At 38.3% G+C, this 16,172-nt stretch overlaps 1 protein-coding gene across 4 annotated transcripts; it reads left to right on the forward strand.

Moving 5' to 3' along the window:
• The first annotated feature begins 25 nt into the window (after window positions 1–25).
• Window positions 26–16,163, forward strand: pou2f1a (POU class 2 homeobox 1a). 4 transcript variants are annotated; one of them, XM_027009756.2, is made up of 14 exons: window positions 26–288; window positions 5,167–5,232; window positions 5,372–5,457; window positions 8,072–8,245; window positions 8,604–8,709; window positions 9,256–9,347; window positions 9,682–9,843; window positions 9,938–10,079; window positions 10,375–10,511; window positions 10,832–11,017; window positions 11,134–11,215; window positions 11,916–12,219; window positions 12,476–12,567; window positions 12,694–16,163. In XM_027009756.2, exons 1-14 carry the CDS (start codon window positions 243–245, stop codon window positions 12,972–12,974), a joined length of 1,956 nt encoding a protein of 651 aa, XP_026865557.2. In that variant the 5' UTR covers window positions 26–242; the 3' UTR covers window positions 12,975–16,163. The 4 variants fall into 4 exon arrangements, with proteins under 4 accessions (XP_026865557.2, XP_026865564.2, XP_035390944.1 ...); XM_027009763.2 differs by having other exon boundaries at window positions 8,607–8,709; XM_035535051.1 differs by lacking the exon at window positions 26–288 and adding an exon at window positions 3,079–3,127.
• Window positions 16,164–16,172: the final 9 nt, after the last annotated feature.

The following is a 16,172-nucleotide window of genomic DNA, read 5'->3' on the forward strand; positions in this document are numbered from 1 at the left end:
CGCCGTCAGTATGTAATACCGTATTCTAAACCGCATTTCCATATAGACTGTGTCTGGGTCACTATAGTTAACTGGATTGGACCGTTAGTTTAAAAAAATAAACGTCGTAAAACACACGTATAAAAAATCTGTATGAAAATAAGACAGGTGTGTTTAAAAGAATTAGTGAGTGAAGGGTATATCTTATGCATTTTCTGCCGTTGCCATCGAGGATGGGTTGTGACTTGTACTAAATATTCAAAATGGCGAACATAGGATCAGCGAGTCAAGATGAGCGCTTGAGAGCAGGTAATCATTACATTTTACATATTCATATTCATTTCGCTTTTCCTATCATCTACTTCTATGAGCAAAGAGCGGTACCCGGGAAATCAGTTACAGCTTGTTCCTGGATTGACCGAAAGACTTTTTTTCCAATAACAATAACATTGCTTACTTTAGCTAGCTAGGTAGCATAAGATGAGCGCTAACTAGCTTCTAAGCTAGAGAAGTTACAAACCAAAACTCTGTCCTTATGTAGTGCAATGTGTGTTACATATTCACGCAGCGAGTTCATTTCATTGGCTGCCCAGACCAAAATCTTTTTAATTAAGGCGCTGAAAGTTTTTTTCCGGTAACTCTTAGTTATGCAAATTGGGTCGAGGAAAGTCGTCAAACAAATGCTTTTCTGAAACGCTGGCGAGTTGGGTTAGTTAGCAGGCGCGCTGCTTCGGGGAACGTTTTGCTGGATGGCGAGCTAGCATGCTAATGTTGCGCTCGTAGTCCGGCTTGAGTTTGCTGTAGGGCAACGGACAAAATAACCAAGATAAATTAGCTAGGTTAGCTAGCGCTAATTACCTATATGTCTAGTAAGGCAGCAACTTTAGCAAAACATTCATGTGGGCAAAATGGTCGTTAGCTGACTTGGCGAAATATTTAACATCAGTTGTAGTAAACGTATCTTTCGTTTTTTTTGTTTTGTGCAATATTTGTGTGTAATGCAAAAAAGTGAAGTGGTTTTCTTCAGTTCCTCAGCTAAGTAGCTAGGTTAGGTTAACTGCCTAGCCTGTGTATCGTTGCTAGCTAGCTAGCTAGTGATAACTATCATATTCACAAGTTTTCAGTTCTTTCAGATTTATGTCCAAATATTGCTTAACACCTGATCTCTTTGTATTTAGCCATCGTACTAAATAGATGGCTAGCTAGCTATGTATGCTGGTATCTCAAGCTGCAGCGCAGGTCTGGTCGTATATGTGCTAATAAAAAATTAGTTTTTCCGTAATTCATCCAAAGCTCTTTTAATTATAAAAAGGACATTCACGCTGGTATGATACTTATGCAAAATACAAAGTTGTCTGTGAATATTCATTTATACAAAGGCTAGGATCATGAATGATTAATTCATTCGAATAATTCTATTCGATTTGAATTCATAGCAAATGGAGAAGAACGTTTACAGAGTACACGTGAATTTAAAAATGCTGGCCGCCTTTAATTACGTCCCAGCATCTATTGGTGTCGAAGAATCATAGTCAGGCTCGGACCATATTTTCACTAAGAACGTTAAAATTTACGTACTTTAAAAATAAAAATTACTGCAGTGAAAATTCTAGCTTTATCTTGCATGAAAGTAACTTAATGGAATAAAATCATATGCAAATCTTGAAACTCAGGGCAGTTATATTTCGAGGGAGAAGTGCTCCAGAATCGCTCAAAATAACTTCTGGCAAGTCGTAAAGAGGCCAAATACAGAACAAGCACAATATGTGAATGTATGTACCTTGTATTTCGGACATTAAAAGTTCACTAAGTTTGAACTTTACATGGCATGGTCGTTAAGTAAAGATACCACGTAAACTGGGGTTGTCTTCAATGATCTTGTGTATCAATGTTAAGTGTTGAAGGGCAGTGGTTGTTTTTGTTTATTTGTTTTTATCCTTCCTCAACAGTGGTAACTTTTTTTTTTTTTTTCTTCTTTTTTTTTCTTCCCCCCCTTTTCTTTTTACCATGCTGTTGAACATGCTCTTTCGTGCTGGAGCCCCAAATGTGTAAATGTGTACCTTGGGACTTGTGCAAAGGTCTGTGGAACTAGACCAAGCGATGAATGCTAAAAATTAAAATCCAGTGTGATCACAGAAAATTTTAAAAAGGTTCTACGTAGAAAGGTTATTGCATATTTGCACATCTCCACTCATACACTCAGTATTTCAGCAGTACAAACGCTACTGTTTAAGGGATCTGCAAACCTCAGTTTTAGAAGAGATAGACCACACATTTGCCTTGGAGGATGAAGTGATGTGTTTATATGCTTGGTAAATTGACTGTTGTGGTGAGGAAATTGCATCAATTTAGGCTTTTACACAGCCTGCTAACAGTAAAACCTACCAGCTGAACATATTGATGCATCATTTGTTTATGCAGATTATCTTCAGAATTGACCCATCTGTAATAATTCAGCAAGTCAAGGCTTAGATGTAAAAAGAGAGTTTTTCCCCTCAAAGTAAATTTTTATCATCAATGAAAGCATATTTTGGCATAATTGATTACTGAATATGAATATTCAGAAAGATCTCACTATTACTTATGATGGTAATTTGGACCAACCCTGTAGAGGAGTCACTCACATTCTTGCTGCTAGCTGTTAATTTATTTTTCTTCACAGCAACATTTAAATGTCTGTTACTTACATACTTAATGTCTCTGGCTCTTTACCTTATTCATAATGCCCACATTCTTTACTTATCTTCTTTCAATTATGCTTCAAATAGCACAGAAGGCTAATTAAATGCTCGTTTTATATGCATTAATTAAAGCATTTGCATAATGCATTGTGTGTCGGTTAGGATTCTGAAGCTTTCACTGCTGCAGTATGTAAATTTTGTTTCCCTTACCACTTTTTTTTTTTTTTTTTTTTTCAGCTACAAAGTGCTTCTGGCTGAAACTTTATGCTTTCCTCATCTGAACCAATGTCCTAGTGGCTGAACAGAAAACCAGTAGCTGTTTTATTTATATATATATATATATATATATATATATATATATATATATATATATATATATATATATTAAAAATTTGGACAGCACTGCCCCGCCCCACACACATACACATGGTCCTGCAAATTCTGATCAGGTTTCAGTCTGACTTCAGGTGAGATGTGAATTAGGCATTTACACCGCAGGGTATTGCATGCTCCTTTTAGACTTCATATCTTGGTTACCCATGATCCTTTAATTTAAAAAAAGCACTGTTTAGTGACATTTTGCAATTTACCACATTAAGGAATAAGTAAATGGGTAGGCATAGTTAAGCCTGTCAGATTTGCATCATTTTCCAGATTAAGGAATATGTTCATTTTATAATAGCACTTGGGCCTGAAATGTACAGGACAATGTACCCTAGTCTCAGGCCAGGCATACGTGAAGTAGTTCCATCAAGTAAATGTATGTCTAGCATTTGTGTTATGGGACTCTGCTCTAGGTTTACATCTAACCATGTGTTGCCATTCATCTACACACTCACTCTGAGAACATAGTGACCCACTCATAACTCCAAATTCTCCATCATTCTTTAGAGGGCTCAGAATGGAGAACAAATGACCACATACTGGTTTTTAGAAGACAGCGAACTTTAAAACGGTCATTAAAAAAAAAAACTTGTCAAGTTGAATTGACTTCATTGCATCAGATGGTTAAGCAATCTGTCAACTTGTGTTTTCGTGTAGCTTCCTTCACATGCTATTTACAAGAAATTCAAGCTTGTTTGTTGATGGTGTATGCTGTTATTTTTTTGTGTGTATCTCAGTTGGGAGTTTTTGCATAGCATACCTTGAGGTGTGTAAGTTAGATAATTCTGTTCCTCTGAGTTGTTTTGAGGCTTGCCACAGTGGTTGTTGGATAATGAATTCCTACAGTGTTGTCAGGCTGAGGTTGCTTTCTGGGAAAGATTTCTTCCTCTCTCCTTAATTAAAACAGTCACACTCTGGTGGTAATTGGGCTTGGTTTACTTCTCCCTCGCTGCTGTGCCTGCCATATCCCTACCCTAAAAGCTATCCAATTAATATGCTAATGAGCTGATAAATATTTATGAAAGTTTTGAATTATGCAGAAAGCTTTCAGAGATCTCTCCGAAATGAATTGCTTGCAGTACTTCAAAGCCACACACTGCTAACGAGCAACGGGGTGTAAGATTTGCATACGGCTTTAATCAGCTGAATACTGATTAAGTTTCATTATGGATACTACAGTTCCAGCTGCAGTCTTTGTCTTCATTTCACTCTGGTAAGGGGAAGTAACTTTTCCACACACCATTTGTAACTGGCCTCATTACTTCTGGAATAAGTACAGGAGCAGGCGAATGTTTTGATGTGAAGTTACTAAACATCATTTGGATTTTTAATGGTATTGTGGATTACTTTGGGAATTAAGTTTTTGCTTGGGAGTTTATTATTAAGAGAGATTAAATTGAAGAGTGCATTTGCCAGGTGTGTGCGTTGTAAAAGGTCTTGGACTCAGAACTTTCTTGTAAGTGTCTTCTCTGTGGTTGATGATTGGGATCAAACTTGCTCTGTAGCATAAATATTTATCTTGTCAGATTGTTATTAATGGTTATTTGAATACATTTTTCTTATGTTTTGTATTGTCTTAAATATAAACATCATGGTATGCACATGAGGGAAGCATCAATAGTTTATGAAAATCTTGTTCATTTTCTTTCATCTCAGATTTTGTTTTGTCAGAAGAGCTTGCAAACATAATAATGAATCCACATGTATGACTGCAGAGGTATGGAAGTGTTTTAGGTGCTTGCTGTGATTACCTCAAGGTCATTGTTTGTTGTGCATACTTGTTTTATGAATTATCAAAATCTCTATAACAAGTTTAGACTACTAATGAGCTTCGTTCAGATGAAAATTCTTCAAAATCAGTGCATTGCTAGTGTTTCAAATGAAATTTGAGGAGCTGTTGATCTGGAAAGCAGACACTGGATGTACTTCCTCAGAGACATGCCCTGTCCATCCATAGACAAATCTTTTTTTTGAGTCGGGATTTATAATGCGGATAAATTATTCACTTTGGCTCTGTGTTTACTTTTTGCAAAATCTGATTTTCACTGCCCAAGACCACAAAATTGCAACAGTAACAAAAAGGCATGGTGACTGTTCAATAAACAGTGTTTATCCACTGCAGATTCTACAAGTGGCCCAACAGAATCACGTAAAACTGCCATGGAAATTGGAATGAATAGAGTCCAAGGTAAAATGTTATTTTGTGTGGGGCTGTTGGTTTGTATTTGTATATAGCTGGGGTTGGGTGAGTGAGATTCCTTTATTTTTTGTTTGCAGGGTAAGGTGTCTAACACTTTTTTTTTTTTTTTTTTTTCTTTTCCCTCTAGCTGCTCAAACAAATGGTCTGGACTCACAGCAGAAACCAAATGGACAAGCAACAAGTGCAATCAGCACACAGGCCTTACTTCAACAGGTAATGTTACCACTGAACATCCACCACCTCAAAAAAGGACCCACTTCATTGCTCACAGTTATTTTTTCTTTCTGCATGCTCTACATAAATGTATAGTCTAAAAATGACTAGCACGGTAGTGACCACTGTTTCTTTGGTTTCCATGGAAAAGGGTCCTTTGCCCTGGAGACCAGTCAGAGTAATTTATTGAGAAAGTCTTGGCAGTCATTATCTCTTAGAAACAATCTCTTAGAATGAGAGATCAGATTGGTATGTTAATTAAACACTGCTGCAGTCACTCAAACAGGTGGAGGCAAATATTGAAATGTATGCAGAATTGATATGCACTGCATAATGAATTCGATTATTAAGTGTAAGTAGAACAAATACTTGTACTTCTTGCATGAATTTTTGTATCTACACTTAATATGTGATTCTTTTTTTTTTTTATCACCATTAATTTATATCTATTCCTGCTCATTGGTGACATCATCGAACATGACTTTTACATAAATCAGGTTGTGCAAAATGACAGTGATCTTGAAATGCAAAGGATTTTGGACAAGGAAGCAGCAGAAAGTTTCCATAAATATTCCTGGCTTCATCCATTCACATCTGAGTGTGTGAAATGCTTGCACATCCATGTAGATTCTAATTCTAATATTCAAAAATTGTTATGCAGGTCAACAATTTAGTACCTAATACTATTAGGAGTGGTCTATAGCTGAGGTGTTCAGTCCAGTTATTGGATGCCCGGTTTGGTTTGTTCAAACTCCCAACACACTTCTGCTAGGTAATCAAGAGCTCCCCTGCACTTATTATTTGCTTCATGTGTATGATTGGCTGGAATAGAATAAAAATCTGGTCTGTGTAGGTGTCCTGAATACTGGAAAAAACACTGGCCTGCAGTATCTGCAGCACCTAGATCCACACAACACCTTTTTCTTCTCTCTGAACACAGGAATTCCCTTTTCATTCATAGTTAGGGTTGCATTCCCAAGCTCATGCCATAAGTCATTGCATACATCTGGTATTATATACATTTAGGTTTATTTAGTCTAAAATAGTTTACAGATTGTGCACTTTAGAAGTCTTGTGTTTACTGTTTTCTCTTTATTACTAGTCTGTTTGCCAAAGGGTCATATCCAAGTTATACTCATTTGAAGCCTTATTGGTTAGCTTGATATTTATTTAATGTTTGTATCAAATCAACCCTGAACCATTATACATAGTCTGTGTATTCTACAGGTACATTGTAATTTTTTTGTGAGTGTGTTACAGGTTTATATTTGTAGTGCTGGTGTTATTTCAGTCTTGACTTAATACATTTGGCCAATGGTTTGGCTGTGCACTTAACTGATTTGTAACTGTTGGTGGTGCACCAGCTATAGCTTTAATAACGTGGATAACAATTCACTGTAAAGTGTCTTTCTAGAGTGTGCACATGTATTACATTGAAATCCTAACATTAACGAAGTGTTAATTTTTAGGCAGGCTTTAATGAAATGGTAGACCTCTGACATTAGTATTGGTTAGTGGGAACATAATTGGTCTGGGATGGCGGTGCATTATGTGCAGGACAAGAATCTTCCTATAAGTGTTCTGAATTTAGCTCCTCCTTGATCACAAAACAGTGCATACCAGTACAGACACAACTGAAGTACAGCCAGTATCTATTTAATACAAGACTGTCAGATTAATTCACACATTAACCTCATGAACAGAACACCCTTTAGGAGAGTGCACTTCTCAGATATGTACACAGAAATATTTATGCAAGTATGGCCTTCAAGAGGCATCATCTTACAGTTGCTTTCCACAAAAGGTCATTTTGTCTACAAATTGCTGCTTCATCTAATTTCAGTTGAGAATGTTTCCTGCTGTGTTAGTGATGCCAACACAGAAACTGGTGACTTTTTGTTTCCCAGTAGACTACTTGGGGGATTTTTTTTTTCCTTTTGTGGCTGTTTGTATTCATTTTCAACTCTGATAATCACTGATTGCTGCAGTGGAGCCATCATGTCCTGGTTAATTTTAACTGGAATCTTACGAGGGTTGCCATTGTGGTTACCACAGTCACATCATGGTCATATATGGACTAAAGTTTGCTGAGCACATCAGTGTGAATACTCCTCAACCCTCACCTTCAAGCAAAAAACCTGCCAGGAATGGCTGGTTGTATCTGAATCTGACTAGTGGATGCCTCTTATGTAATATCTGGTGCAGAACTAAATGTTAGATTCTTTGCTTATTTATTCTTGTTTGGAGTTTAAAGGGAGAGTAAAGATATGTAGTGGTTCCATTTTTGGTACAGAAAGTGATTTCACTGAAATGGAAACCAAAATCTGCCAAAGAACTGCAGTAGTTGTCTTTTAACCTTTTAGCATCTTGATGTCTTCAAGCATTAAAAGACACTACAGTAGTGGTTGTGTTTTAGCATTCTGAGAAAATGGAACCGGCTTCTTCATGAATTGTAAGTGGCCCAGGCAAGGGCAAATGCCATGAAAAGATGACTTAAAATGGATTTTCAGGATACTTGTACCCTGTCAATGCTTTACTGTGCTTACGTGGATGTCAAAAAAAAAACTGTCAAGGCACATGCATATAAGAAGCGCACTGTCTTCTCTCTGTGTAGTTGAGTCTGAGCTCGGCGCAGCAGCAGCAGCTGTTAATGCAGCAGGCACAGCTTTTAGCAGCAGCCGTGCAGCAGTCAGCCAGCCAGCAGAGCACCACCGGAGCAAACATCTCCACCTCAGCCGCCACGCCCATCACCCACATCCCCCTCTCTCAGCCCATCCAGATCGCATCTGTAAGAGACTGCCGCCACCTCAGATGATCAGCAACAAAAAGATCAAAATGATATAAACAGTAAAAACAAATTTAAAAAGAAATTTTAAAAAGCAACACCCTGCCATGTAATGACCTTATATATGTATTGGGTCTAAGTCCTAGTTTAATATAGTGCTTTATTATATTAAACATTCTAGTGTGCCTAGTCAGCTTGCATAGTAATTGCATTCATGCATATGGAGACTGATAACTAATCACCAAGGGAGCTATGGAGAGGATATTGGATTGTTTTTGATCTCTCTCTCTCTCAATTTCATTACCCTGTCCTTCTCCCCTTCTTATCCTGGTCTTGCTGTATATATTTTGGTCAACTTCAGCAGTTGCAGCCTTCAGGTCTGAACCTGCAGCAGTTTGTGTTGGTACAGCCAGGCCAGCTGCAGCCTGCCCAGTTCATCATCTCCCCTTCACCTCAAGGACAGACTGGTATGAGCGCATGCTCCAGCACACATAGAATAGATCATGTTCTGTTTCAATGTGTGTGTGTGTGTGTGTGTGTGTGTGTGTATATGTATATGTATATATGTGTGTGTGTATGTGTGTGTGTGTGTGTGTGTATATATATATATATATATATATATATATATATATATATATATATATATATATATATATATATATATATATATATAATATAGTCTAGATTATTCAAGATTAGAGTGTTTCAGGTGCTGCTTCAATACTGTACTGTGTGAAAGATTTAGTGCAAGACATGATCAAACACACCTGATCGTGCTAATCCAGTTTTCTATAAGCTTCTGAGATGTGGTGCAAGACATGGTTTATTAGAGTTTGAGAGGAATATAGGAGAGTCAGTCCTGATGTAGATATAGACTGAGTGAAGGTCTGTACCAATTTGGATCAGGAGCATTGGCGCCCATGTTTTTTAGATTTAAAATTTGAGATTTATTTACTTTGGTCCTCTTTGGTTCATTTTGTCTCAATCTTATTTTCTGCCTATTTTTCTTTCAGGCCTCCTTCAAGCCCAGAATCTTTTGACACAACTACCTCAAAGTCAACCCCATGTCCTGCAGCCTCAACCAAGCATTGCTGTAACCACACAGGTCAGAGCCTACAAATCCCCAATATTCCTGCACTAGAGTTACACTTTGTCACCCATCTTGCATCCAGAGGCAGAGCACTTCATATGGAGTCTTGAGCTTGTGGCCATGATCTACTGAACACTAGGCAGAAGAGAGCACCTTTCAAAGCAGAACCCATTAGTAGAATTTGTTGCAGCCCCCACCCCCAACAAAAATGCTTGGCAGCACCCTGCACCACAGGTTCCTTTATCATCACACTTTCTGACTGTGGTATGGTTTGTTATCTTAGTTGAGTGCATCTACTTTACTCTTGGGCATCATGGGAACTGGAGGTCTGGCTTTTTGTTCTCCACAGGCAGCAACCCCCACACGGAAGATAGCTGCCATGCCAGCTCCTGCCCCGCCTCCTCCGAAACGTGTGGAAGTTTCTATAGTGGAGGAGGCCAGTGACCTGGAGGAGCTGGAGCAGTTTGCCAAGAACTTTAAACAGAGGAGAATTAAACTGGGCTTTACTCAGGTATGTTGCTGTACAACTGCATTTCATTCTGTGACTGGGGCCTCACATTGTGCCCAATACTTGCAGATCATGCCTTTGCGTTTGTTACCACTAGGGGGATGTGGGCTTGGCCATGGGAAAGCTCTACGGCAACGACTTCAGCCAGACCACTATATCTCGGTTCGAGGCCCTGAACCTAAGCTTCAAGAACATGTGCAAGCTCAAACCTTTGTTGGAGAAGTGGCTTAATGATGCAGGTCTGTCTGACTTTTAGTCACAAATGTTTGCTTGTAAAATTTCAGTAGCTGTTATCCAAATTCAAGTCGGGACATTTATACCTCCATATGTTGGTGACATCGATGAAGTGGAAGAGTCTAACGTTTTCTTATCCCTACATAACCTATTTACTTCAAATTCAAGGTTATTGATGAGACTTTACAAACCTCATTATCAAGTGGCACTTATTAAATTGAACTGTCTACAGATGCTTATTGTTGCTTTTCTTCTGTGCTTTTGTTTGTTTTTGTTTGTTTGTTTTGTCTGTTGCTATAGAGAACATGACAGACACTGCAGTTTCTAGTCCCAGTGACCTGTCTCCAGGTCTTTGTGAGGGCATGAACCGCCGCCGCAAGAAGAGAACCAGCATTGAGCCCAACATCCGCCTTGCACTGGAGAAAAGCTTTTTGGAGGTCAGTTCCTCCTTTACCTCTAGGGGTCAGGCTTAACAAAGAAGACAAGTAACACTTCCTCTTTATTAACAGTTTTTAGCAGGAATAGTAACAGCAAACCATAGGGTGTACAGCATTCTATCTGCATTTTGCTGTGTCTTGTTAGGTATGTGGGATATAAAGACTAAGCACATAATGAGCACATATTTAAACATCATAGCTCAGCTGAAAATGGTACCACACAGGAAACCATGCTAACTGCAGACTTTCATGCCCGATGAATAGTCACTGTCAGTCATCTTTATTAATAGTGACATTATTAACTCGTATCCCTTCTGCAGCAAAGCCAAAAGCCTACCTCTGAGGAGATCACACTGATCGCAGATCAGCTCAGCATGGAGAAGGAGGTGGTGAGAGTGTGGTTCTGCAACCGCAGGCAGAAGGAGAAGAGGATCAATCCTCCAAGCAGCAGCAGCAGCAACCCCAGCACCCCCATCAAAACTGTTTTTACCAACTCCACACCAGTGGTGCGTCTCTGTAGACCTAAAACCAGCAGGTCAAAATTAGCCTCAGATTGTCCAGTCACATCCACTGAATTTTTTTTTTTTCTTCTTCTTCTTTTCTCCATCATGAATGTTTGCAGGTGTCCAGTGCCTCAAGTACACTGACTGCAAATTCAGCGCTCCCTCTGAACACTGCCTCTGTCCCCAGCATCACTCTCACTGGTATGTTCAAATATATATATGACTCTCTTGACTTTTACACCCAGTTCACATCTTTTCCTTACCCTCTTTACGCTGAGATATGAAGATAAATAGAAATGTCTTTACTTTAATTGTTTGTATTATTTTATTATTTGTCTTGTCATTTTTTCTGTTAGTTGGGCATTGACTTTGGCTTGGGAAATGAACAAATTCACAAAATTGTAACTAAGGAAATACGGGCTACGTTAATTTTGTCATCCTGCAACACTGAATTGTTTAAAATTGCATTTGTAACAAATATTTACCACACTTTTGACAAAACAAAAGGAATAAGAATTAGTGTTTTTAAAAGTAATCAACAGGGATTCATTGTAAAATTTAAATTCTACTATGAGTTAAAGAAGGAATGCTGGCACCTTTATTCTACCAGTGAAATATTAAGGTATATTGCAAAGTACCAATCAGTAATTTTGATATTTTTAAACCAAATAACTACACACGATACACATTTTCTGCTGTCATCATTTTTCTGGATGCAACATTTATACAAAATCTATCACAAGTAACCTGCAATTGACCAAGAGTAATGCCCATTGTAATATAATGCTAGCAGTAGAGGTTGAGCTTCTCTAAAAAGCTTGATAACAGTGGCTTTGTAGACAACCATACAATCAATCAAGAAATGACAATTGCTATTCTGCACCTGCTTTCTTGGTTCCAGGTACAACTCTAGGAACAGTCACGTCAAACACACCTTCAGTCATCTCTCTGGCGCCTGCTATCGCCAATCCAGCTCCTACCATAACATCACCATCGCTTACTACCTCTGCCACTGCAGCGGCTATGAGCAGTTCAAAGCAGGATATGGTTGCTACGAGTGAAACTGGTGCCACCATGGCAACAGCAGCTGCACAGGGTCAGCTTGTGGTGACTCCAGCGGGGCTGGGCGGGGCTAACCTGGCAGCTGTGGCAGCAGCTGCAGGCCTTAACCCAGGAATTATTGCACCCTCCCAACTGACTCAGGGGTGAGTCTTTGAATGTGGAAGTGTGTGTAATTGTGCATAGGATATATAGTTATGCATGTTTTCGCACAAACTTCTTGCATTTTTCATGAGCCTTGCAATTCACAAATGAGAGCAGTGTGTGTTAGTGATATGGAGTGCTTTGGTGTAAACAGAGATTGTGCACTTCCATGTGTGTTTGTTTATAATGAATACCTTCTGTTAATTGAATTTATAACGAATGCCTTCTGTTAATGGCTGAATATGTGGTTTCTGCCAGGGGAGCTTTGCTGAGTTTGGCTCCAGCAGCTCTTGGTAATGCACTGAATCCAACAGCGCTAATGAACACCACCACACTGGCCACTATTCAGGGTCTGTGGATATTTTAAGTTTTCCTTGTGTAGGCTTCAGTGTATTTGGGCACATTTTAAAATCAGTTTCATTCATTTAAAAATTGTCATGTCTCTTAAAAAGTTAATGGTTTTACCTTGTTTCCAGCTCTTGCATCTGGGGGTGCATTGCCCATAACCTCCATCGATGGAAATGGCAACCTGCTGTTTGCCAACACCAGTGCAGGAGGAGCAGGTCCTAGCCTGGTGACAACTCCTCTTCTTTTCAACCCCTCAAGTCTGTCACTGCTCCCCACCAATGTGCTGTCTGCAGGTGGCGCTGCAGGCGGGGCTCTCAACCTACAGGTGACGAGTGAGGCACACCAGAGTTCCATTGCTCACACAGCATTGCCAGTCAAAAGCGTCACTGTGGCCTCTAAGGCTCAATGAACTTTTGGCTTGCTCCCTTGCTTTTCTTAAGACTCTTATTTAATCCCTTTGCTATTACCAAATATTGAAACTTTATTACTACTATCTTTGTCCTTCTCCTTATGGCAGGAGGCTACCTTTGTTTTTGTGGACAATGCCAACTGTCTGTCTTGGCATTTTGTTTCTTAGGACCTTTATGGGTTTTTCATTACTTTTCTAACTGTACAGTAGTTCTGTACTATTATTACACATGCTGGGTAAGCAGCTGGAGTTCTAATATCTTTACCTTTTTGCATGGGTTTGGAGGGTCTTTTTCCTGAAACAATTTCTAAAATCTAATATTTCTAATTACAGATTCTACCAAAAATGTGAAAATTTTTGATGTCTACTCAATTGTCCTTAAATGAGATTACTCAGCACAACAGAGTTTATATTTCACTTTGTAAAAGGTTCCTTTTATTTCTGGGCCTCTTGTGCAGGTCCACTGTAGAATAGTTCAGATTTATAACCAAGATCATTTCATATATTTTATCATTTAATTTAGATATGAAACTGCAAATTGTCTGGTTGGATTTTTGTGTGAGGCTTTTAAAAATGTTATTGCTCTAACTATTGCATCACTTTATAAACTCGGTTAGAAGGCTTTAAAACTAGTAATAAATCACAGAGGCTCTGGTTTAAAACAGTGTCTCTCTAAGCAATGCAAGTGGTTTTTGTTCTCTTCAACTTCTGTCTGCAAACACTGATTTTACTTTTAGCTCTGTGATAGTCACTCGGGGTAGACAATGTCTGCAAACAACACTGATTCTGAGAGTTAAATAGATGAGGGATAAGTAAATGTGATTTATTATGTTAAGATATAGCAACTCGTGATACTTGATAGTGTCCAGTTGTACATTTAACTGGTAAGTTATCACATTAGGTTTAAAGAAGATCTGTTTGAGCAAGATTTTTAGTACTTACAGATGCTGAGGTCAGCTTCCTCCTCTTTCGGTAGCTGGATCTTTTAAACAGCCAAACAAAAATGTCTCATCACTATTGCTGAAAGAAGACAGCTAAAGTAATTATAGCAGTTATTGTAATTTCATGAGCAAGGAGTAAGATGTTACAGATGCTTATAATCTCTCTCAGATCAACTTTACGTATTCTAGCTGGGCATTTCTGTTGTTGTGTTGAGGCAAGTTGATTTGATATGAGAAACATCAACCAAAGTGAACCCCTAGCTGCTAAATGTAATCATAGATAACCATCATACAGTCACTGAATAGAGATGACAAATCTCATGCGTGCGTGCATTCAGCATCATATCTATATTAATCAGCTGAGGTCAATTACCTTGTGTGCATAGCAACCAACCAGACATGGGTTGGCCCTGTGCTCTTTGTAGCAAGTACTTTTTTTTTTTTAGAAATACCTCAGCTGCATTTAATATTGAAGCATAATACTGATGTGAAAGGTATTTTCTAGAATTCTGTCCTAAATGTTTTTCTGAATTTGTTGGTCCTCAGAATTTAGATTTACCTTTTTGGCTTTAGATGTGTCTATAGAGCATTACAAATCATTAACTTTTTGGAAACTGGACTATTGTAGACTGACTTCTCGCTGAAGTACTTCCTCAGAAGAATACTGATGAGAATAGAGAGCTATCGCACACCCTCTCCACTGCTGGGATGAGCTGAGAAACCCTTCGAGTTGTTACAAAAGGGATTTAAAAAAATTTGCGACTTGCTGAGTATAACTCCTAGAATAATCCTGAAAAGAAATTGCTTTGAATTGGATTTAAAACTCAGCATGAGTCAGTTCTCTAAAGTTATTTCATAGTGCTGGTTTTGGTAATGAATGCATTAAAAATACTACTGCATTGCTAGTACTACTATTTTGTGTTTGGTGGGTTTTGTTTTCCCTGTTTTACATGCCAAATACCTTCTGCTCTGCTGCTTTCTACTACCAGTGTTACTAACCAGCAGCAGGAATCCCCACCTCTCTCCTGGATCAGGTTTTATTCACATTCTTGCATGTGTGATGTAAATGAAAGAAAACATACGTGTGTGTGGGGGGGGGTTTAATTTGGTTTATAACACACATTAAAAAATGGTGGCGGGGGAGCAAATGCCTTAAAAATTTAAATCATATTGTGCTTTGTCCTTGTTTGTTTGCTTAAGCCTTAAACCTGAGGCTTTTTTTGCCGTGAGGGAGGAGGAGTGCAGGCAACTTTTAATAAAGAGCGTCAGTAAGACTCACTTCAGGTTCTCATCATCCCTGTGAAATTTTCGTGTTCCACTGTAGTCCTGTGTTTTAAATAATGGCACACAAGAGAAATACCAAAGACTTGATCAGTGATTGAGACCCAGAGCTGCCACCTCTCCTGTGTGGCTGCTTAGGGGAGACATCAAGAACACTTTTCTCTTCACAAACACATGAGCACAAATGCCCTCCCAAGAATTTAGTTTTTACAGAACTTTTAGTGTTCCTTCTGTGTGCTACTGTGCGGTTTTTGATGTCACTATAACACCGTCATATGGTGTTTATTACATTTCCTTGCTGATGCTCATTAGCAGCAGTGTTTGGTGTTTGTTTTATTTTTTCAAGCTTTGCTCCAAAGCAAATATTTTCATTACTGCTGTTAGAGAAAATACCAAAGATTATTTTCTTCTTTTTTTTTTTTTTTTTAGTGTTTTGTCTTTGCTTCTAAATTCCGATTTTTTTATATATTTTTTTTACATTTTTTTTTGTAACTCGGTTGCTGTCACTTAACATCTTATTCACTTACTGAACTTTTTGTTTTTTCAAATGCATGGTTTTCTATACAACAGTGGTACGTGTAGGAACGAGGTATTTTGCATGCAGGTTTTATAATGTGCATCTTCCACGGTAATTGCTATCTTTATTTTCAGATGTAAACCTTATCAGTTTTAGGGTTTTACTTTGTCACTACAGAATGCGTATCATTTTCAGCTTTATGGTAGAGGAAAGCTACCAAAGGTTTTCTTCACAACACCACAAATTGCACACAAATAAGATTCTCAAGAGCTTTGTTCATAAAATGGCTTCTCCAAGGTGAAGTGGATGAAAAGTGTTTTAACCTAACAAACTGGGTCATCTGGTATTAATACTGTAATCTGCTGTTTTTGTTTTTAATGTCTATTGCATAGTCTTTATGGAAGATGTAGTTGTATATATCATTAAAACATTTTCAATGTGTTACCAAAATGTTGTCCT

The sequence above is a fragment of the Electrophorus electricus genome, chromosome 16 (assembly GCF_013358815.1).
Source record: "Electrophorus electricus isolate fEleEle1 chromosome 16, fEleEle1.pri, whole genome shotgun sequence".
Classification (NCBI taxonomy): domain Eukaryota; kingdom Metazoa; phylum Chordata; class Actinopteri; order Gymnotiformes; family Gymnotidae; genus Electrophorus; species Electrophorus electricus.